The sequence below is a fragment of the Protobothrops mucrosquamatus genome, unplaced genomic scaffold (assembly GCF_001527695.2).
Source record: "Protobothrops mucrosquamatus isolate PMUCROS unplaced genomic scaffold, P.Mucros_1.0 scaffold1188, whole genome shotgun sequence".
Taxonomy (NCBI): Eukaryota; Metazoa; Chordata; class Lepidosauria; order Squamata; family Viperidae; genus Protobothrops; species Protobothrops mucrosquamatus.
In genome coordinates this window covers 159,318-181,408 of record NW_015387400.1, presented here as the reverse complement: position 1 = coordinate 181,408, position 22,091 = coordinate 159,318, and the positions used below count along the sequence as shown (strand labels likewise).

The 22,091-nt window shown below is 36.1% G+C and overlaps 2 protein-coding genes across 2 annotated transcripts; both read left to right on the top strand.

The window, feature by feature from the left end:
• Nucleotides 1–161: 161 nt before the first annotated feature.
• On the top strand, nt 162–6,676 carry LOC107291802 (vomeronasal type-2 receptor 26-like). The gene is made up of 6 exons (XM_015820833.1): nt 162–367; nt 882–1,167; nt 1,806–2,660; nt 4,830–5,057; nt 5,564–5,690; nt 5,778–6,676. Exons 1-6 carry the CDS (start codon nt 162–164, stop codon nt 6,674–6,676), a joined length of 2,601 nt encoding a protein of 866 aa, XP_015676319.1.
• Nucleotides 6,677–16,535: 9,859 nt separating this feature from the next.
• On the top strand, nt 16,536–17,435 carry LOC107291801 (olfactory receptor 6X1-like). The gene has a single exon (XM_015820832.2). It carries the CDS (start codon nt 16,536–16,538, stop codon nt 17,433–17,435), a length of 900 nt encoding a protein of 299 aa, XP_015676318.2.
• The last annotated feature ends 4,656 nt before the right edge of the window (nt 17,436–22,091 follow it).

Here is a 22,091-nt window from a genome sequence, read left to right as displayed (position 1 = left end):
CCCAAGGCTCTATGAGTTGATCTGATAGTATGTTGCACTCGATATTTGTGTCTGAAGAGCATCTCAAGAAGGCAGGTCAGTCTGATCCACTTCAAATAACTTGTGGCAGACAGAGGCGTTTGCACCCAGAAAGAAGACACTTATGGAAGATGTTAGTATTCATGGAGTTACTGTTGATAGTATTGCCTGAAGTGGTGTGTAAGGATCCTGGCGTTCAATGTGACTTTCATCAGCCTCTTCCTATTCAGCATACTTATCATCAGTTTGGAGACATTAATATTGCTGGCATTGTTTCTGCCTACTTTGCATCTTCTAATCCCATTAAATTTATTGAAGATCCTTCTCAGGGATTTCATGATGGACTTATGTAAGTAAATCATTAATTTATTGTCAAGCTCTGAGTCTTTCTGGTATATTACCTGATGCTTGAAATGTTTCCTCTAATGGCAAAAAGTCCAGAAAGAAACATCCAAAATAGGATGTCTAGGTTTATTTTACGTGAAGTTATATTTTACTTTAGTCTCCAAGTAATGTTGAAATGGAGATCAAATCTCCATTTATAACACATCAAATCTAAATATCTATTAATATACAGGAATTTAGCTTAATTATGAAGCTGTTACTATCATTAAGAAAGGGGAAGCATATATTTCCCATGATCAGTTTTGTCATTTGATATTTCTGGTGCCAAAATGTAGCCATTTCCTTCTGCCTATAAGTCATTCTTAAAATCTGTTGTTTGATAGTGGGCCATTCTTACGTATAAGAACAAAGAAATAAGAATTATTTCACACATTCCACAAAATGTGTTGTACTGAATGATTACAAGTGCTATAATGTGTAGCAGACCTTTCTTAATGGTTTTTTTAATTGTTTTACAGAATAGTTTTTCAGAATTACCAGCATGTTCTGACTTTAGCATTTACTATAAAACAGATTAATGAAAATCCTCAGATCCTACCCAACATCACGTTGGGCTTCCACATTTTTAACAGCAATTTTAGTCCAAGCTGGACTTACTTCGCCTCAATGCTTCTGCCTTTCACTCAGGGAAAATTCATCCCTAACTACAAGTGTGGGGTCCCAAATACCTTGGCTGCAGTCATTGGGGCACCTGACATCTCTCTTCACATGGCAACTGTGCTCTGCATCTACAAAATTCCTCAGGTAAGATTTGCTGAAGACCTACACAATCATTCTGTCATTCCCCCACAGGTATCTACTGTATATGCTTCTCTCTATGAAAAAGAGAACCTTTTCTGATTCCTACATATTATTTTTTGTTTGATAGGATCAGTAGAGCTGCCTGAGTAATGAGTAAGTTTGAATAGGCAGTGGGGATATGTGACATAGCAAAACATTTCCCAATTCTAGAAATTGATCCAAGGTTCAAATGTGATATATATCACAATGAGACTACTTCGATGAAAAGATATTTACTGATATCTCAAGAGTGACATCTTGTTGATATTCCTAAGAATCCTTTCAGATTCCTAGATACTATTTTTCCTTGATAAGATTAGCATAAGTAATCATAATTCTGAACAGATGGTGGGGCTATTTGACACAGCAAAATATATCCAAATTCCAGACACTGAACTAAGATTCAAATATTCAAAATGAGACTACTTCGACAAAAATGTATTTACTGATACCTCAAGAGTGACATCTTGGTTGATATTTCCTAATAAACATAACCAGTTGCATAATGTTTCACAATATAACATCAAAGATACCCAAAAATGCAAATGATTTTTTTAGGCTCACATAGACCTTTGCAACTGCATATGTTTATCTTTCTGTAGTTGATATATGGCTCTGCTCCAGTCATGGATAAAGAGACTCAAGCGGTTTTCTTCCAACAAATGTTTCCGAATGAATCCCACCAACATAATGGCCTCCTGCAGTTATTGCTGTATTTTAGATGGATCTGGATTGGAATTCTTGTAGTAAAGGATGAGAAAGGAGAGAAATTTGTCCAGGAGGTTCTCCCCACATTTTCTGAGCATGGCATCTGCACTGAGTTCATAGCAGAGTTCCCAAATGTAGCTTTTCACAGCGATTTTACTGATACCATAGATGAAGGGCTACATATCTACCATGTCCTCATGAACAGCACTGCTAATGTGGTAATTTTATATGGTGAAATTCAGTCCTTAGCAGCTCTGAGAAGCTTCCTCCAGTTTTCAGAAGTGGAGGATATACCAAAGAAGAATAAGATCTGGCTTATAACTGCTCAGACAGATTACACCTCAGTTGCCGTTCATAAATTTTGGGATATCCATTTTCTACATGGTGCTTTATCCTTTGTAGTTCATACCAAGGAGATCCAAGACTTCCAGGAATTTCTTCAAAACCTGAATCCAAACAGCAACAACCAGCACGATCATTTTCGGAAAGATTTTTGGGAACAGGCATTTGATTGTTTCTTTGCAAACTCAAAAACTGAGATCTCTGGGAAGAAATGTACTGGACAGGAGAGGCTTGAGACCCTTCCCACATCTGTGTTTGAAACACTAATGAGTGGCCAGAGTTACAATATTTACAATGCAGTCTATGCTGTGGCACATGCTTTGCAATCTCTGTATTCATCCAAATCCAGGCAAAAAACATTTGTTAAAGAAGGGAGGAAACAGTTTCATAATCAAGCATGGTGGCAGGTAAGTCTGTAAGCAGAGTAGTACAGAAACCACCATATCTGCAATTTCAAGATCTGTCCATAGACTCTAGTGAACAATATTTTTTGAGGGATTGACATTAGGTTTAAATGTGAGATACAGTAATTGATGAACCAATTGAAATATTTATATGCTGATGTTAAAATTGTAAATAGCATCCTACAAAATTGTAACCACATCTCTTAGAAGAGTGGTGGCAAACCTATGGCACGGATGCCAGAGGCCGCACTCTGAGCCCTCTCTGTGGGCAGATGTACCATTGCCCTAACCTTGCCTCCCCCCATGACCCCCTCTTCATCAGCAGTCCCCCTGGAGGAGAGTCACCCCTGAGCGTGGCCCATGCGGAGCAGCGCTGCAAAGGACATGGCAGCCAGGCAGTGTAGACAAGACTCTGCGCTCATGCCCCATCGCAGACAGTTGAGGCTGTGCGGTGCGGGTAGAGGGCATGGCCACCATGTGCTGCTGGGCTGCCTGGGCAATCTGCAGTGGGCCCTTGAGACAGTGTGTTGCCCTGTGGGCAGGGGGGTGCAGGCAGAGTGGGGGTGGGGCAGGGGGTGGAGTGTGGGCGGGGCCAGCTTTTGGGCACTCGGTCTCTAAAATGTTTGCCATCACTGTCTTAGAATGTACTACTGTCCATGAAATTAACTGCCTGCAAAATTTAGAATGGGATATGATGATTCTTCCAAGCTGATTTCTTTCTTGTTTCATACCTATAGACAAAATCTTGCCAGACTGAGCACTTTAATATATGCATCCACAGTATAATCTGTGAACTATTCAGGAAGGAGTGTTTTCATCCTCTTTCTCTCACACATAATATTCAAACTAAGTTGTCTTTTACTTGTCTGAAATATATCCGCTCTCTCCAGAGATTTCACCTCCTTACTACATTCCATCTCTCTGCCATACATTCAGTCTATTAATACATAGAATGAGGTGCTCTATTCCATTCACATGATATGCAGTTGTTGCTTTTTCTTCTAGATCAGGGATGTCAAACTTGCCATGTCACATGATGTGTCACAATGTATCACACACTTTCATATCTTTGGAATAGTTGCTTTTAATCACACACAATTCTGTGACTTTGTAGGTTTGCCATAGCTTTCCTCCCAAGGAGAAAGCCTCTCTTAATTTTATGGCTGAAGCTACTATCTGCAGTGATTTTGTAGCCCAAGAAAATAAATCTGTCATTGCTTCCATTTCTTCTCCTTCTGTTTCTGCTCCTTCTGTTGATGGGACCAGATGCCATGATCTTAGTTTTTTCATGTTGAGTTTCAAGCTAACTTTTGCACACTCCCGTTTTATCTTCATCAAGAGGTTCTTTATTTCCTCTTCACTTTCTGCCATTAAAGTAATATTGTCTGCTTATTTGAGGTTGTTAATATTTTTCCTGGATATCTTAATTCCAGATTGTGATTTATCCAGCCTGGAGTTTTTCATGATTTACTCTGCATATAATTTAAATGAGCAGGGTGAAATATACAGCCTTGTAGTACTCCTTTCCCTATTTTGAACCAATCATTTGTTCCATGTCCAGTTATAACTGTTGCTTATTGAACCTGCATAGAGGTTTCTCAGTTGATCTGATACTCCCAGCTCTTTCAAGAACTTGCCACAGTTTGTTGTGATCCACACAATCAAAGGCTTTAGCACAGTCAATGAAACAGAAGTAAATGTTTTTCTGGCAATTTGTTCACTATTTCCTCTGCCTTTTCAAAAAATAATTTGTGCTTCTTGTGGTTCTTGGTCCACATACCGCTGAAGCCTAGCTTGTAGGATTTTGAGTATAACCTTGCTATTGTGTGAAATGAGCACAATGATATGGTAGTTTTAAACTTCTTAGTATTTATTATATATTTATTACAAGTCTTCTGGCTTAAGTAGCGTTCACAATTAAACTACAAAGGGTTTTTTTTTGCAATTCTATGTTAATTTTATTTCAGTAAGCTGATATGTTATCTCTTCCTTTGTGTTAGAATGATTGTTATGTCATTTGTTTTATACTGGTCTACAACTAAATTTTAAAAAATGTTTATATTTTCTTTGTTTAAAGAAATATTCATATGAATGTTTTGAATATATGAATTATGTCTCCCTCCCTCAGTCCTGTTCTCTCTCTTTTCCTTTCTGAGTATCAATATATTTCAGGTTCATTCTTTTCTGAGAAGTGTCAGATTCAACAACAGTGTTGGTGAAAAGATCTCCTTTGACAAAAATGGAGAATTCATTGGTGGATTTGATATTATCAACTGGATCACATTCCCAAACCAATCCTTTGTGAGGGTCAAAGTTGGAGTAATAGATCCCACAGCTCCAGCAGACAAGTTCTTCAATATTTCTGTGGATTCCACCACGTGGCCAGTAGGCTTTAATCAGGTTAGCTTTTTGACTCTAGATTGGTCTGCCTTCATTTAAATATCCTTAATGATGAAAGTCTCAAAGCATCATTTCTGACTAACCTATAGTAGGTACAAATGTCATGGGGAAGGAAAAATATCAGTAAGAATTTTTTTGAACTTTTCTAGCAATTGCTATTGTACCCTTTATTTTGCCCCCCTGTTAATTATGGACAGTGTTTTTCATGGTTTTGATGTAAAAAGCACAAGCTAGTGTACTAGATTTCATCAGTTAGCTGGCTCCAAAATTCAGAACTTGAGAAAACCAACTTTAACTACACAGCACAGAAATTGTCTTTGGACAGTGGGGATAGAATACCAATAATTGTAGATATTTAATTCATTATTATTTCAGACCAATTACATCAAAAATTATATTATCACACTACCTTATTTTTAATCTATTGATTGCACACTAACAGTATTTACTCCAAGCACCTCCTTTCCTCTCTGAATCTTAAAATATTCTTCTTCATTCATTGATAGGCATTACCTCTATCTTTGTGTAATGATCCTTGTGAGACAGGATACAGCAAGGCCAAGAAAGAAGGGGAGTCCTTTTGCTGCTATGATTGCCGCCTATGTCCAGAAGGGAAAATATCAAAGGAGAAGGGTAGGAAATTTGCAAATATAATGGGACTAAGTCAAGATGGCATAACATTATAATTCCCTATATCAATTCACATACATTCTTTTTCAGACATAGATGACTGTTCTCCATGTCCAGAAGACCAATATCCAAATCCTGACAAAAATATGTGCCTTCCAAAGAGGATCACCTTTTTGTCCTATGAAGAGCCCATGGGGATCAGTCTGACTGTTCTTTCTCTTTGCTTCTCATTGATGACAACTTTGGTAATCACAATCTTTGTGAAACACAAATTTACTCCCATTGTCAAAGCCAACAATAGGAATCTCACTTATTCACTCCTAGTTTCTCTTCTCCTTTCTTTCCTTTGTGTCTTTCTATTTGTTGGGAGACCCAATATGATTGTGTGTCTCTTTCGACAACCAGCTTTTGGCCTCATCTTTTCTGTGGCAGTTTCTTGTGTATTGGCCAAAACCTTTGTTGTGGCTCTAGCATTCATGGCCACCAAGCCTGGTTCCAAACTGAGGAAATGGGTGGGGGGAAGAATGGTCAGTTTAATTCTTCTATCCTGCTTCCTTGTTCAAATTTGTTTTTGTGCTGCATGGCTGATAACCTCACCACCGTATCCAGATTTTGATGTGCATTCAATACCTGAAGAACTTATCCTGGAGTGTAATGAAGACTCGATCATGTTCTACTGTGTTTTGGGTTTTATGGGTTTTCTTGCTCTGGTTAGTTTCTCTGCTGCTTTTCTAGCTAGGAATTTACCTGACAGTTTCAATGAAGCCAAATTCATCACCTTCAGCATGTTGGTCTTCTGCAGTGTTTGGCTGTTCTTTATTCCAACCTATCTAAGCACAAAGGGAAAATATACATTGGCTGTGGAGATCTTCTCAATGATCTCCTCCAGTGCTGGCTTATTGGTGTGTATCTTTTTCCCCAAGTGTTTTATCATAGTAATCACACCCGAACTGAACAATAAACAACAGCTCATGAAAAGAAAGTTTTAACAATTCTGGTTGCCTGACATCATATATAATGTATGTTGGAGAACTTATTCACTTGTACATTGAAGCCACAAAGCAATATGCAGTTAGACTGGCCTTCTATGATACCCTGTCCCCTAGGACATGGATAGTTTGAAACTCTTTTTCATTCTGGAAGTCAATTATAATTGGGGACCATAAAAATATATAAATAAATAAATAATAGGACAAATTGATTTGTTGAGATATTTCAGTTATTTGATGGACAGTTCTGACTAAATATATAGATTAAATGTGAATTATATATTTATCTTTAGTGGTCATCTTAATTCATATGCAGACTAGAATGTGTAAAAGAAGGGGGCATTAAACACAAATGAGCCTTTCATTTAAATACGGAAGAGCTATGAATTGGGTTTTTTAAAAAATATTTTATTGGTTTTTTTACATAACAATCCTAGTGCCTGGTGTACAGTGTGTTGTCTTGGTTTATATATTTGAAAAAAAAAGACAATGATAATTTAAAAAAAACAGTCAATAATAATTGATTTTGATAATTCCATAATTAGTATATTAATAATATATTTATTTGATCTTCCCTTCTCCCAATTGTATTTTCCTTCTTCAATCTTAAACAGATATAATTCTTAATATTTTCAATGTATAAATGATTAAATATAAACATTTTTTTCATGTTTGTTCAGATAATGACAACTTATCATCAGCTTATATTATTCTTATAGAAATCATCTCATTAATTCACTATGTATCCTATTTTTGTAGTTTTTGTTTAAGCTTAATTTCCCCTTTATATTTAATCCATTCTTATCAATCATGATTTTCTCAATGTTAGTCATCTAAATATCCAATTTTTCCATGTAATTACATCATCCCAATATTTTCATATTTCATACATTATAAAAGTACTATGTTTCTTATCTATCTTATAGCATCTGTGTATAACATCCTTTCTGATCAGCTTATATTTCACTTATATTTATAAAAATTATATCTTCCCAATATTTTTGCATTTCATATATTGTAAAACATACTATACTATTTATATCTCTTATCCCTTTTGTGTAGAGCCCCTTTATGTTCAAAATTCTCTATTCTTTTAACCATATTCAAACAAGTGTTTACTCATGTAATACTCCATCTGGTAGGATGAGTCGAATCTCTTGAATCTGTCTCTAGCCTTCTTCTTTTGCCGAGTAGCTTTCCAAGTTGATATATTCTGCTTACCCTGCAGTTTCTGTGTTTTTGTAAGTTTTGTTGAGAGTAAAAAAGATAGAATAAGTAAAACATATACTTTCTGTCTCCCAAACTCTGATGATTCACCTGGGAATTCTATAGTCCATTCCATTTTTTTTGTTATGTCAAAGTCATGTAGATTTTTTTTCTATTTGTATTAAATTGTTTGCAGCTTTGTTCATTTGATCATGTTCTTCTAGTTTGTTTTCTATTATCTGATTTTTTTGTTCATTCGCCGTCATTTTCTAGGTGTTTTTTTTTACTGTAGATTTAGATTAGAGATGTGCTTATTTATGTCATCAAAGTTGTTTCTGATTTCCTCGTGGCTTCAATTTATTGTCATTTGTATCTGTCGTAACATTATGTACATTTCCTCCTGGAAAGTATTTGTCTTGCCTTGAAATATTGCTTCTGGAGGTCTTTGATATTCCAGATTAAATATTTTAGGGGTAAATATTGAGTGTGGTGTCCTGTCATTTTTTGATAAGTGTATGATATTCATGTTGTCTCCCCTTTTCAAATAGTCTTTTATCAATATTTTAGTCTCTATAATTAGTTATCCAACCTATCAGTCTCAGAGTAGCACAACCCAATCTCAAATAGCTCTTATCTTTATATATGGTTTTTGTAGTCCAATATATTTCCAATGATCAAGGCTTCAGTGAAGGCAGATATATTTTTTATTCAGGGGTCAACTATCAATCAATAAAAGTTGCAATTCAGTATGATTAGCCACCTTAAGTCCTTCCACTAAATTCTCCTCTAAAAGATTTGTCAAGAGCCGAAGTTTTTCTTTTTCTGTAAACAATTCTTTAACTTAGACAACAGTCCAAGTATTTTTCTTTCAGACACTTTTTAATCTTATGGCTGGCCCAGCTCTTTCTTTATTCCCAGCTGTCTTCTTGAAGGTTATTAAAGTTCAAGGGAACAGATTATTCTTTGTTTCTAGGCATTTTGCCAATTTCTGAGTCATTTATTGTTAATGTTCTGTGCTCTGATTCTCCACTAGGTGTCAGTAGTTGTTTATTTTCCATTTTTTCAGAGAGAAAGTTATTATTGTTATATATTTTTTATAATTTCATCAAAACCCTTTAGGGTATAATCTTAACAGGTTTTTTTAGTTTCTAGATTTATCTAAACTGTAGTATTTTAAATTTAATTTCCATATATTTCTTTCCCCCTTAGTATTAATTCACCGTTTCCATGTATGAGGGAGTGGGGGTATAGTCCCCTCCTTCCACTTTTTGAGGTTTTCTTGCTCAACTGAATCCAAAGATTCAGTTAAAAGGTAGAAGAGAGAAGATCGATATTCTCACCAATTCCAAACATGCTGTTCACCGATGTTCTGGTTCATGCTCTTGGACTTCGGCTGCAAGTAGCTTGGGTGAAACGCTGATATACAGCTAGTCTTTCTCCTGTTGGGTCAGATGGCTTTCCCCAGATCAAACAGAATGACCACCATCATTTTGTGATCACCAGGGCACACCTCCTTCACGGTCACCTTTTCAGGGTAACTTCAGACTCATTTAGGGTCCCCCTGGCAGGGTGAAACTGGCTGTGGGGAGTGGAGCTCTACTATCCTGTGGCCGTGTGCTACAGCGCAAAACTGCAGGAAGACCTATGAATTGTTATTGAGGCAATTGACTCTGGACATTCTCTAGTGCACATCATGTGAAATGGTCATCTACAAAACATGGGTTAAAGATCTTCCAGATAGCCACATGTCTTTTCCTCATTAGCAAAGATCAATGAAATCTTTGGCACAAAAACAATTCTAGAAAATCCAAATAAATTCCATCATAAGTCCAATACATACCAGTATCTAATATACATAATGGTCTCCTTCTAGGAAATTCAATCAAGTAAAAGATGAATCCGTAGAACAGCATGTTCCTGGGTCTTAAGTCTATTTCAGTAGATAGAGTTTTGCAACACTTGAATGAAAGGCCCATGGTGATTCTAAGTTGCAAACTATTGCCATGCTCACCGATGTCAGATACTAACCTCCCAAAAAATTGCACAGATAGATGAAAAATAGCCCAAGAAAGTGGCAGATGACAGCTGATGGTCACAGATGGACACCTCAGACTAAACAAATATCATCACATCATGGCAAATCTCAAGGAACAACCAGAATAGACCATCATCCCAGAGCATATAGAAAGACTGGTGACCACAATCAAGACATGCCAGAAAAAGGAAAGACAAATTACAAACAAAACTACTCAAACTAAAACCAGAATAAAATAGGTACCAGAGCCCAAGTGGGTAGTCAACATGTCCAGCAGAACACAATGTTTTATGGAAAAGCTTGATTTTCTTTTAACTCCTAACTTCATTTTTGCTGCCTAAAATAATAATTTTTTTTTCATACCCTCCTATTATACCTACATGGAAAAAGAAGTAGTATCTCCAGTTATGGGCCCTTGGTGTTCTTTGTGAGCTCTTTCGAGGACTGCTTTGTTCTCTTCTTTCAATTAGTTTTCTCTTCTTCCTCTGGTCTGTGGTGTAATAGATTGTCTGATGCTTTCTTGGTCTTTGCTGGAGGTCCTGTGGTTTTAAATTCTACTTCTAAGCCTGCAAATAATTCTATTTAATTAGCATCATCTTTGTTTAGTTTAGTTAAAAGAAAATAGAAAAGCAGAGTTTAAAAAGCTGCTGCTACTGCCACACCAAACTTGCAGAAAAGAAAAGAAAAAGACAGGGCTGATCCTTGGGGAAAATTTATCCTCCCACAAATGCTGAAACAAAACCCTGGTTAGTTTTATTCTTTTATTCACTATATTAAAAGCTCATTGCAAATCCCCAAGGATAATATCAATTCTATTAAAATGTCAAAAAGGACAACAAAGTCAATACAGCTCAATCAGCTGATAACTGTCCTAGCAGCTGACTATTCATAATTAGCAGATGGAACGATCTGGGCTAAGGCCAGGTTTTTCTATTGTAAATTAGTGCATCGTTCTGCACCAACTCTCTGCAAAGTACATTAATCTTCCTGAAGGTGTTCTCTGTGGCTGTTTTCATAAATCTGAAAGTGGTATTTGATTGAAAGATTCTAGCAAACATAACTGCTTCCTTCATAGACCACTGGCTCCTGCAACTATAGGTAGATCTTAAGTTATGAACAGTTGCTTAGTGACAGTTAAAAGTTACAACAGACAGCTCTAGGACTACTTATGACCAGATTCTAAGCTCTGATGGCTGATCCCCCTCCATGGTCATATGGTCACATTTTGAATGCTCAGCAATCCTCAGCATTTATGGCTGTTTGCAGTATTTCTACAGTGATGTGATCCTGATTAATGATGGGTTGTTGTTTTTTTGCTTGAAACTGGTATTTTCTTTCAGTTTCTATCAAAGAAAACCCCATTTCAAACAATGGATTTTTCTTAATGACTGCCATGTTCACTTAATGTCCATATAAACACCGGAAGATTTTAAGAAGAGACTGGACAACCATTTGTCTGAAATGGTATAGGTTCTCCTGCTTGAGTGGGGGCTGAATTAGAAGACCTCCAAGGTCCTATTTATATTTCTATTCCAATTCTATTCCAATTCCATTCTTATTCTATTCTATTCTATTCTATTCTATTCTATTCTATTCTATTCTATTCTATTCTATTCTAGTCTAGTCTAGTCTAGTCTAGTCTAGTCTAGTCTAGTCTAGTCCAGTCCAGTCTAGTCTAGTCTAGTCTAGTCTAGTCTAGTCAATAAAAAGGTTATATAATCAACCACAGCCATGAAATGACCCACTTAATGATGGCATGACTTACAACCATAATTCTGGGCTCAATTATGGTCGTGAGTTGAGGACTTCCTGTTAGTTAGAATGTTATATGAAGAGATTAGAACATAAGCCAAATGGCTGATTAGTGGAGAACTGACTCTCTGTATTCCAGCAGAGAGAAGAGAAGAGAAGAGAAGAGAAGAGAAGAGAAGAGAAGAGAAGAGAAGAGAAGAGAAGAGAAGAGAAGAGAAGAGAAGAGAAGAGAAGAGAAGAGCTATATTAGTGTATATACCCATGCATATACAGTGGATATAGATTAGGGTTTCCTGTCTGAGCAGGGGATTGGACTAGCAGACCTCCAAGGTCCCTTCCAACTCTATTATTCTATTATTCTGATATATTTCAGTTATGGGTTAAAGAACTGGAATTTTCAATAAAGGTACAACAGTGGGTTCGGGTCTTTAAAAAATTTAAATTAGTAACTTCAGATGTGAGATGAAGGCTGATTCATCAGAAAAGCTGTATATAGGTGTCCCCAAAGAATGTATTGAAAGAGTGATAAATCAGTTTTTAATGCTGAAATTTGAGAGCTCCCTGACTCGCATGGTATGGCCATGTGAATATTATATATCTTTTGGAAACAGTGATAGATCTAATGATAGATTTATGGGAAAACTTTAAATGTTAAAGATGCTAATGTAATGTTGAATTATATAACATAAGTTTGGAATCTGTTTACCATTGTGTTTTCTACAGGTCCTTGCAATCTGCATTTTCTATGGGGCAGTCTATTTAATCTATTTCAGACAAATTCTCAATTTCTCATGCTTCAGGATGATGTAGTCTGTCTCCATATTGTATACAGTGGTCACCCTGGCTCTAAATACTTTCATTTACATCATTGGAAATAATGAAGTAAAGGATCCAGTGTGGAAATTTTTAGAAGTAAAGCTCACAGGCCCCCCAAATCTAATGGCATACGACTTTGTTGATAACTTATTTCTAAATGTCTTTGTTCAAAATCCACCTTTAAAGACAATGTCCAGGTATTTCTTAAGAAGCGACTTCAGCAAAAATGGAGAAAGCAATGGGCAACTTGGTAGATTACCAGCAGAAATTTTCTTCTCTTAATTTGCAATTGTATGAGCAGCATGATGGGGCTCTCACCTCACAATCAGAAATCTGCAAGTTCAATCCTAGATAAATTTTCAGCTCCATTCAGATACCCCAAGTCCACCCCAATGCAAGGGATTACAGGGTCTTAAAAAGAAAAAAAAGTTGCAATTATATGATGATTTCATAATAAAATGATCGTAGGAAATCTTCTGTGGTCTACCACTATAAGCCTACAACTAGCAATGTGTTCCCAATCACTAGCAACCTACTTGGAATTATTGAATATAACTTCTGAATATAGTTCAACCAACCAACCAACCAACCAACCAACCAACCAACCAACCAATCAGAATAGAGCTTGAAGGGTCCTTAGAGGTCTTCTAGTCCAACCCCCTATTTAAGCAGGAGACCCTATACCACTTCAGACATGTGGCTGTCCGGTCTCTTAAAAACCTCCAGTGATGGAGCACCCACAACATCTGAAGGCAAGCTGTTCCACTGGTTAATTGTTCTCATTATTACAAAGTTTTTCCTTAATTCCAGGTTGCTTCTCTCCTTGATTAGTTTCCATCCATTGTTTCTTGTCTTGCCTTTTGGTATTTTGGAAAATAAGTTGATCCTCTCTTCTTTGTGGCAGCCTCTCAAATACTGGAAGACTGCTATCATGTCACCCTGAGTCCTTTTTGATTAGGTATTTATTGATGAAGATTGGTGGGTGGGTGGATCACTACATTTATCATAATGCATTGACTTTGCATAGTTATGTGTTTTCAATAAAATCTGTTTACTAAGCCTTCTACTTGGATTATGTTCTTGGAAGTGCTGTGTGCTAAAATAGTGTGGTACATTGGTTGACATGTTGGGCCAGGAATGGAGAGACACAGATTCAAGTCTCCCTTAGTCATGGAAGCTCACAAATGGTGACTTTGGGTGGGTCACAACCCTGACAAAGAGAACTTGTTATGGGGAAATATTGGAGGTATTTCAATCATACAGGTAGAAAATCATTCTTGACATTCTTGTCTATCTGTTCCCTGAATAGTATCATTTACATATAGGACAGTTTATCTGGAGAGCTTTCCAAATGTTATAAGTGCACAAATCTTCTATAAGAAGAAAGAATGAAATCCAGAAAAATGGAAGGAGTGAAGAACAGAGAAAAGTGGCTTAGTGAAGAGTCAGATTATGAACCTTCACCCCTAAAAGGATGGTTATATATTGGAACTTTTTCAAGTCTATATATGTTACCATTATATTTACCATCTGAACTCTCTTAATTTGTCGATTCTAGATCTCACATCTTGTAATCTCCACTGTCAAACAATATACCATTGTCACATAGAATGATTTGTCTGAAACGGTATAGGGTTTCCTACTTGAGCAGGAGGTTGGACTAGAAGGCCTCCAAGGTCCTTTACAACTATGTTATTCTGGTATCACCATAAAATCCCAGAGTTGCAAGGGGATGTTCAGCCCACTGAATTCCACCTTTTGTATCCATATTGGTGGAAGAATGAAAACCGATTTATCCCAAGGAGATAAACTCTCTAGTTGTCACATCAATACAACTAGTCATGAGAAGGCCACTAACTTCAATGAAGATTAATTAAAGGGAGGTGGAGATGGGACACACAATAAATGTATTGTGATTTCATAAGATATATCACATAATTATACTGCATGTCATTAGATAATAATATTGTCACATACAGGACATGATTTTGGCATCCTCTGATTAGATATACTGGCTGGGAAATTCTGGGAGTTGAAGTCCACAAAATGTAAAATTGCCTGCCTTGAATAACATTTTAGTAAAGTGTAAAACATTTGATTTACTAAATTATCTTGCTCTTCCCCACCTAAAATTATTTCAAATCTATGAGTTCTGAAGATACTATATATCTTCACCTTCACCTTGAATCCAATAGAAAAATGAATGAGAAAAAACAAAAGTGGAAGAATATTATTCTTGGACTGTTAAGCTTTCCATTTTAGAACTCTCCATCTTTTGCAATTTTATAACATTTCACATTTTTAAAAAATAATCTTACATTATTCTGTTTTTAATGCTTAGTTTTATGGATTAATTTGCATACCATCCAGTGTCCCTTTCAGGGGGAGATGGTGGGTTTAAAAATATGAAATATAATAAATAAAAATCTCAGTAATGGAGAAGAGAGATAATTCTTGAAAAAAGTATCCACTAAAATGTAAAACCTCTGATTCCTAATGTTTCTTCCCCCCTAAAAACATTGGCTGAATAAAATCTCAACTGTTGTCCTTTGTTTAATTTCTCCAATTTAATCTCTTTGAGAAGGTGGAAGAAGGGGAAGCGAAAATCCTAAGAAAATGATAAAATACTGCCTCTAATGAATTCCTTCCCTGAAAATATTAATAACAGATCCATACGTTGGTATGGAGGTTACTATTTAACACAAATAAGATTACCCTTGAGTTACGCTATTCAAATCATAAATTTTAAGCACAAAGACTGGATACTCATGGGAAATTAGAAAGACATGTCCTCAGAGATGGTACCCCAAGTTACTGCAGGAAATGAACAACTTTTCTATGATGCAATCTTTTGGAACTGCATTAAACGTTAAAGAAAATATTTTAAAGAAGTAAATAGGATTTTCTCAAAGGCAGACCATGTTGTTATCTGTGGGCAGATCAGTGACTGATTTGATATCGAGATGGAGTAAAAAAACACATGAAGAAGAGATGAAAGGTAAGGAACAACAGATGAAAAACTCAGCATAAGTGGCAGAAAGGTTTATGCCTTTTGCCGATTGTAAAAGCACACAAGGATTCCCTGCATTAATAGTTTAGAATTATTACTGGGTAATTTCACTTCTTTGATAAAGAAAAGACAAGATCTATATTTGTGGCTAAATGAAAAGATCTTATAGACATTTGCATGTAACAAAGAAAGTATTTATGATTTGTGTTTTCAATGGTTCAACTAACAGAAAAAGGTGAGAGGGTTTTTTTTTGTGTGTGTGTGTGTGTGTAATCATAGAGGTAATTTTGTAATCACACTTGTATTTGCTGCAAAGGAAACCAGAAACTTTTTCGTCCTACTTTTTATCCTTTTGTTTTACATTTTAATTTTTTTTCCTAATCTCTTTATCTCTGTATTCTCTTTATTCTGTTAGTTTCTGTTAGTTTTCATGTACTCTTCAAAATTTAATTATGTATATACACCCATAAATTCATAAACATACACTGTATATGTATTAGATTTTACAATATATGTGTATTGGATTTTTGCTTTAATATGTAAACCTAAAATATTCTGAAGAATCCTTCCATTAGAACATAAAGTTCCTTTTAGAGGGCTCAGAATTTCCATGAAGACATTTAAACATAGAATAGTCCTCTGTGTGTAATGCACGTTCTGCCGGAATCCAATGCTGCTATTTTAATTTCCAATAGGACTGGTCTCTTTCTCTTCTGCTATGTTTTTGATCCCATATTTTGTGGGATCCCATGGAGGGAACCTTTAAAATTCATGATTGTGGTTTCAACATCTTCTGTGATCCCAGCCAATCTTGTCTTGCTTGGCAGGAATTTAAGAAAACTTTAGTAAGAACTTAGCTTTTTTTCATAGCATGCCTTTATAACAAAGCTAGCACCATAAGAAATAATTGAAGGAAATATAGCAAAAGGTTGACTCAATTCAAATTCTGATTGCTTTGGTAGCTAAAGGGAAGAATGGATTTGACCAACTGTACAAGACCTGCAGATTTCCTCCTTGTTGGATTGTCAACTTTTGGGAGTATGGAAAGCATGATGTACACCAGTGTCTTTCTGCTCTACCTCCTGAGTCTGATGGGCAATGGGCTCATCATTATGATGGTAATTGTGGACCACCACCTGCAGAAACCCATGTATTTCTTCCTTAGCAACCTTTCTTTTATAGACATTGGACATACCACATCCTTTATACCCAAGCTGTTGCTCAATTATCTCTCTGCTAGTAATTTCATCTGTTTTTATTGCTGTATAATTCAGTTGTGCTTCTATTTTCTTTTCGGGGTCACTGAATTTTTCATCATCACTTTGATATCCTTGGACAGATACGTAGCCATTTGCCATCCTTTGAGATATGCCACTATCATGACTTCGGGGGTTTGCCTTAAGCTGGCAATAGCAGCCTGGTTTGGAGGATTTATCTCCATAATTTGTCAAGTAGTGATGATTGCAAACTTGCCCTACTGTACTTCCAACATTATCAATCATTTCTTTTGTGATGTTGGACCTGTGTTGAAGATTGCAGCAGGAGATACACGTATTATTGAAACCCTTGGTTTCCTTGTTTCTGTGGTTGTGATTATGTCCTCCTTGCTTTTCACCCTCATTTCTTACCTCTTCATCATCTTCACCATTTTTCGAATGTCTTCAACCTCCCGACAGCAGAGGGCTTTCTCTACGTGTGCTTCCCATCTGATTGTGGTTTTTATTTTGTATGGGTCAGTCTTTTTCGTCTACCTAAGGCCAACAGTCAAGAACTCTTCCTTCGGGGTAATGAAGGTTGTCTCCATTGTGTACACTATGATCACCCCAGTGCTCAATCCTTTCATCTACACCATTAGGAACAATGAAGTGAAAGATTCTGTACGCAGAATGATTGGAAGAAAGATGCTAGCTCTCCCCTGTGTTAAAAGGAATGGGAATTGATCACAACCTACTATTGATATGATAGAAAAATGCGGGTTAGACAGTATCACCACCAGATGGATCCGTAGCTGGCTGACTGGCCGTACTCAGCATGTGGTCCTCAATGGAACCATCTCTACATGGAGGGAAGTGTGTAGTGGGGTGCCCCAGGGCTCTGTTCTGGGCCCAGTGCTCTTCAACATCTTCATCAACGATCTGGACGAGGGGATAGATGGGGAACTCATCAAATTTGCAGACAACACCAAGCTGGCAGGAATAGCCAACACTCCAGAAGAAAGGCTTAGGATACAGGAGGATCTGGACAGACTAGAACACTGGGAACTATCTAACAAAATGAAATTCAATGGTGAAAAAAGTAAGGTTCTACATTTAGGCAAGAAAAACCAAATGTACAGGTATAGTATAGGGGGTACCTTGCTCAATAGTAGTAACTGTGAGAGGGATCTCGGAGTCCTAGTGGACAATCATTTAAATATGAGCCAGCAGTGTGCTGCAGCTGCCAAAAAAGCCAACACAGTGCTAGGCTGCATTAACAGAGGGATAGAATCAAGATCACGTGAAGTATTAATACCACTTTACAATGCCTTGGTAAGGCCACACTTGGAATATTGCATCCAGTTTTGGTCAACATGATGTAAAAAAGATGTTGAGACTCTAGAAAGAGTACAGAGAAGAGCAACAAAGATGATTAGGGGACTGGAGGCTAGTATATATAAGGAACAGTTGCTGGAATTGGGTATGTCTAGTTTAACGAAGAGAAGGACGAAGGGGGACATGATAGCAGTGTTCCAATAACTCAGGGGCTGCCACAAAGAAGAGGGAGTCAAGCTATTCTCCAAAGCGCCTGAAGGCAGGACAAGAAGCAACAGGTGGAAACTAATTAAGGAGAGAAGCAACCTAGAACCAAGGAGAAACTTCCTGACAGTTAGAACAATTAACCAGTGGAACAACCTGCCTCCAGAAGTGGTGAATGCTCCAACACTGGAAGTTTTTAAGAAGAAAAATGGACATCATTATTATTATTATTATTATTATTATTATTATTATTATTATTATTATTATTATTATTATTATTATTATTATTATTATTATTATTATTATTATTATTATTATTATTATTATTATTATTATTATTATTATTATTATTATTATTATTATTATTTCCAAGCAGAGTTCCTGAAGATGAAACTTTAAACTCTAGGTTCTAAACTTTTATGTCTTTTGAAGGACTCCTCTATCTGCATTCCTTCCACTTGGAGGAATGTCAGAAATATGAACCAATATGGTTGAAATATTTCACCATGCCTACTATAACAAAGAAGGAAGTTATGAGTAATGTTCAAGAGGAAGGCAACATGTTCTTTTCTGTCTATGGCAATTCTCAGTCATCCAGGTCATGGTTGTCCCAAAGGTGCTTTTTTAGGAGGCAACTGGACTTTCTTGTTAACAACCCACTCCTTCCACCTCCTTTACTCAGGTGTTATTGTGAGGGGAAAGGGGGAGGAGAGAGTTCCTGGTACATTCTCTTGTGGTCCTGGAGAAAAGTCAGGGTAGAAATCTAGCAAACAAGGAAAGATATCACTCATTCATTTCTATCATTCTTCATAGCTGTGTAGCACTATCTATAGTGTATAATGTATAGACATTGTCTATATAAAATTAGTAATTGCTATGTGGTTTTTATGAGGGGAGCAAATGGAACCCAGAAATTTGTGGGAATTGGTGTTGAAGAAAGAGATCACCAGCATTCATTCTTACACGCACATAATACACAATACTAAGTTCAAGCACAAGACTCAAATCTGATGGTGCCTTGTTCCCTCATCTCTCATCACTATATTTCAATTACATTCTCCAATTTGCATTTTCCAACTAAGATAGATTCAGGCATTCCAGATTCTTCCTTCCAAATGAACAAATCCTTCTTGGCTAAAAACCAAACCTGCTTATAGTTGTGAAGATTTCCCCCCCCCCTGTTTGATGTCTGTGGAGATTCTCAGTCATCCAGGTCATGGTTGTCCCAAAGGTGTTTTTCAGAAGGCAACTGAACTTTCTTGTTTTTCCTCGAAGACATTTTGCTTCTCATCCAAGAAGCTTCTTCAGCTCTAACTGGATGGTGGGGAATGGAAGGATTTATATTCCTTGCAAACAGCTGTCATTTGTATTCTTTTAGAGAGTCATTGAGGTCATTTGGAGATTTATCTGTGTTCTTAGGGTCACCTGAGTAGTGCAAATGTGTGTGGAGCCTTTTTGGCTGCAGGATGTTCAACAGTGAAGGGACCCAGGGCAGAAAACAGTATAATTTACACATAAGAGAACATATCTGTAAAGCTTTACATATGTTACAAATACATGAACTCTTTTTATATGAAGTGAACACATAGAACCCAGAAAATGGTAGGAGTGAGGAACAGAAAAAAAAAGTGTCTCAAAATTTACTGAGTTCTTCAAACTATCTTGGAAGACTTAATAATATATAGAAGACTCTACTTCTGGGAATGGCATTTGGAAGTTAATCCAAAGAGAACTGGGCAATAGTCATGCTGATTCAAGATAATCTACTCTTGCCATTAATCTTTGGATACTAATGGAAATCGAGAGACCTTTTCAACCTTCTGTACAAAATGAAGCATTGTCTCAGTGAAGATTTCACACTTTCTCTTTTTGCAGTAGGAGAAGAATGGGAATTAAACCAACTATTAAAAAAAATGCTTAAAGGTTTATTCTTGTTGGTGTGCCTCCAGAGGACTTCCTATTTGGGAATGGCCCTTGACATTCAATCTAAACCATATCAGTCTTCAGTATATTCTAGGTATACTGCTAAGATACTCATGGGAAATTAAATCAAACATCCTTAGAGACTGTATTCCAAGTTTCTATAGAGAAGAAGTAAATAAACCTTCTATGATGCCTACCACTACATGCTCTTTAAATGTCAAGGATAATATTTCTAAGAAGGCTACCGTTTCCCCCTGAACACATGATGAATCATTTTCTATGTTTCTTGAAAACGTTGTCTTCATAAATGGATAGAGAGATGGAATGAAAGTTGCTTGGAGAAGATAAGGCAGGTAATGAAGTAAGAACAATCTAAGGTAAAAGTGGAGAGTTCTTTAGATCCACTATTTCACTACAAAATCAACTATGACTTCTTAGCATATAATCCACCCCTACAAACAGAGAGAAACATCTTAGCTTTTATATTTCTATAGCTGTTTATTTACTTCCATATTTCTATCACAACCAAAGTTTTGTTTTTCAGTATTTTATTCCTCTCTTCTTTAGATAATTAACAATGCAAAGTTCCTGCAGAGAATGTAGCCTGTGGTCCATTGGCCTCACATATCATTTGTTTAAAGAAGTTTTCTAAAACAATGCATATTTATGTACATTATGTTCATAAAAATAGATGTATATTTTTATAAAACATCTGTTGAGCATTCCTTGCTATTAATATGAGCAATGAAGGGTGAATAGCTAACTTTTGTTTAATGTATTGGTTCAAAGATACAACATTATGTAAGTAAACATTCAGATGGAGTCTAAATTTATTTCTAAGGGTCCTTGGTGCTCTGTGTGCTTGGTTGTTTTCTTGGGATGTTTCATTATCCAAATTAAGTAACATTATCAGTGCTAGTATTTATTTATTCCCATTCTTGAGGGCATCACAAATGAAGATTGGGATAGGGATTCCATACCAGTTACATTATTAAGTCTGTCACAATGAATTGACTTTGTATCATGATGTGTTTCAATAAAGTATGTTTTTAAGCCTTTTCCTTTGGTTGCTTACAAGTCATCCTTTGTCCAGAGAGCTCACCATAGGTCAATCACATCCTATACAGAGAATACTATACTATGACGTCCTAGCATAGAGACATATCCACCCCCTCCCCCCAGAGAAACATCTTGGCTTTTATATTTCTAGAGTCCTTTATTTCTATCATACCCCATGTTTTGTTTCTCAATATTTTATTCCTCTTTTAGATAGATAGATAGATAGATAGATAGATAGATAGATAGATAGATAGATAGATAGATAGATAGATAGATAGATAGATAGATAGATAGATAGATAGATAGATAAGCTTTATTCTCATTTTTTACTGTGGGCACAATGGCACACATTAAAAATGAAATTTAGTTCCTTGCTCTCAAAGTGTAAACATACATAACACACATTTAAACATACTATATACAACATATGTATAGATCTATACCCTTACATATAAGTAACATATAAATATTAATCACTGTCCATCTTGAATATATAATGGAAGGAGGAAGCTTTAGAGTTCACAAGGTTAATACTGTATGGTAATTAACAATGTAAAGAAAGTTCCTGCACTTTATGGAACTCTTGCCATCCCAGATTTCTCAAATTCTAATCTAAATAAAAACATTTTATCTGTAGGCTATATCCTGCAAAGAGGTCATTATATTTTTAAGATTTCCCAAATGAGAAATATCCATAGTGACAAATTTCACACATGACAATAATCTCTAATAGTGTTTCTTTGGCCATGGTATCATGTGTTTAGGGAGTCCAGTGATGGGCCTTTAGAAATCATAACTGATACTCATATATATATATATATATATATATATATATATATATATATATATATATATATATATATATATATATATATATAT

What these genes read in the sequence shown, in the direction of transcription:
- LOC107291802 (XM_015820833.1), top strand. Translation starts at nt 162, where the DNA reads ATGGAGTTACTGTTGATAGTATTGCCTGAAGTGGTGTGTAAGGATCCT. An exon ending in GGCCAGTAGGCTTTAATCAG is followed by an intron (nt 5,058 to 5,563) that starts GTTAGCTTTTTG and finishes ATTCATTGATAG; the next exon opens with GCATTACCTCTATCTTTGTG. An exon ending in GAAAATATCAAAGGAGAAGG is followed by an intron (nt 5,691 to 5,777) that starts GTAGGAAATTTG and finishes ATTCTTTTTCAG; the next exon opens with ACATAGATGACTGTTCTCCA.
- LOC107291801 (XM_015820832.2), top strand. Translation starts at nt 16,536, where the DNA reads ATGGAAAGCATGATGTACACCAGTGTCTTTCTGCTCTACCTCCTGAGT.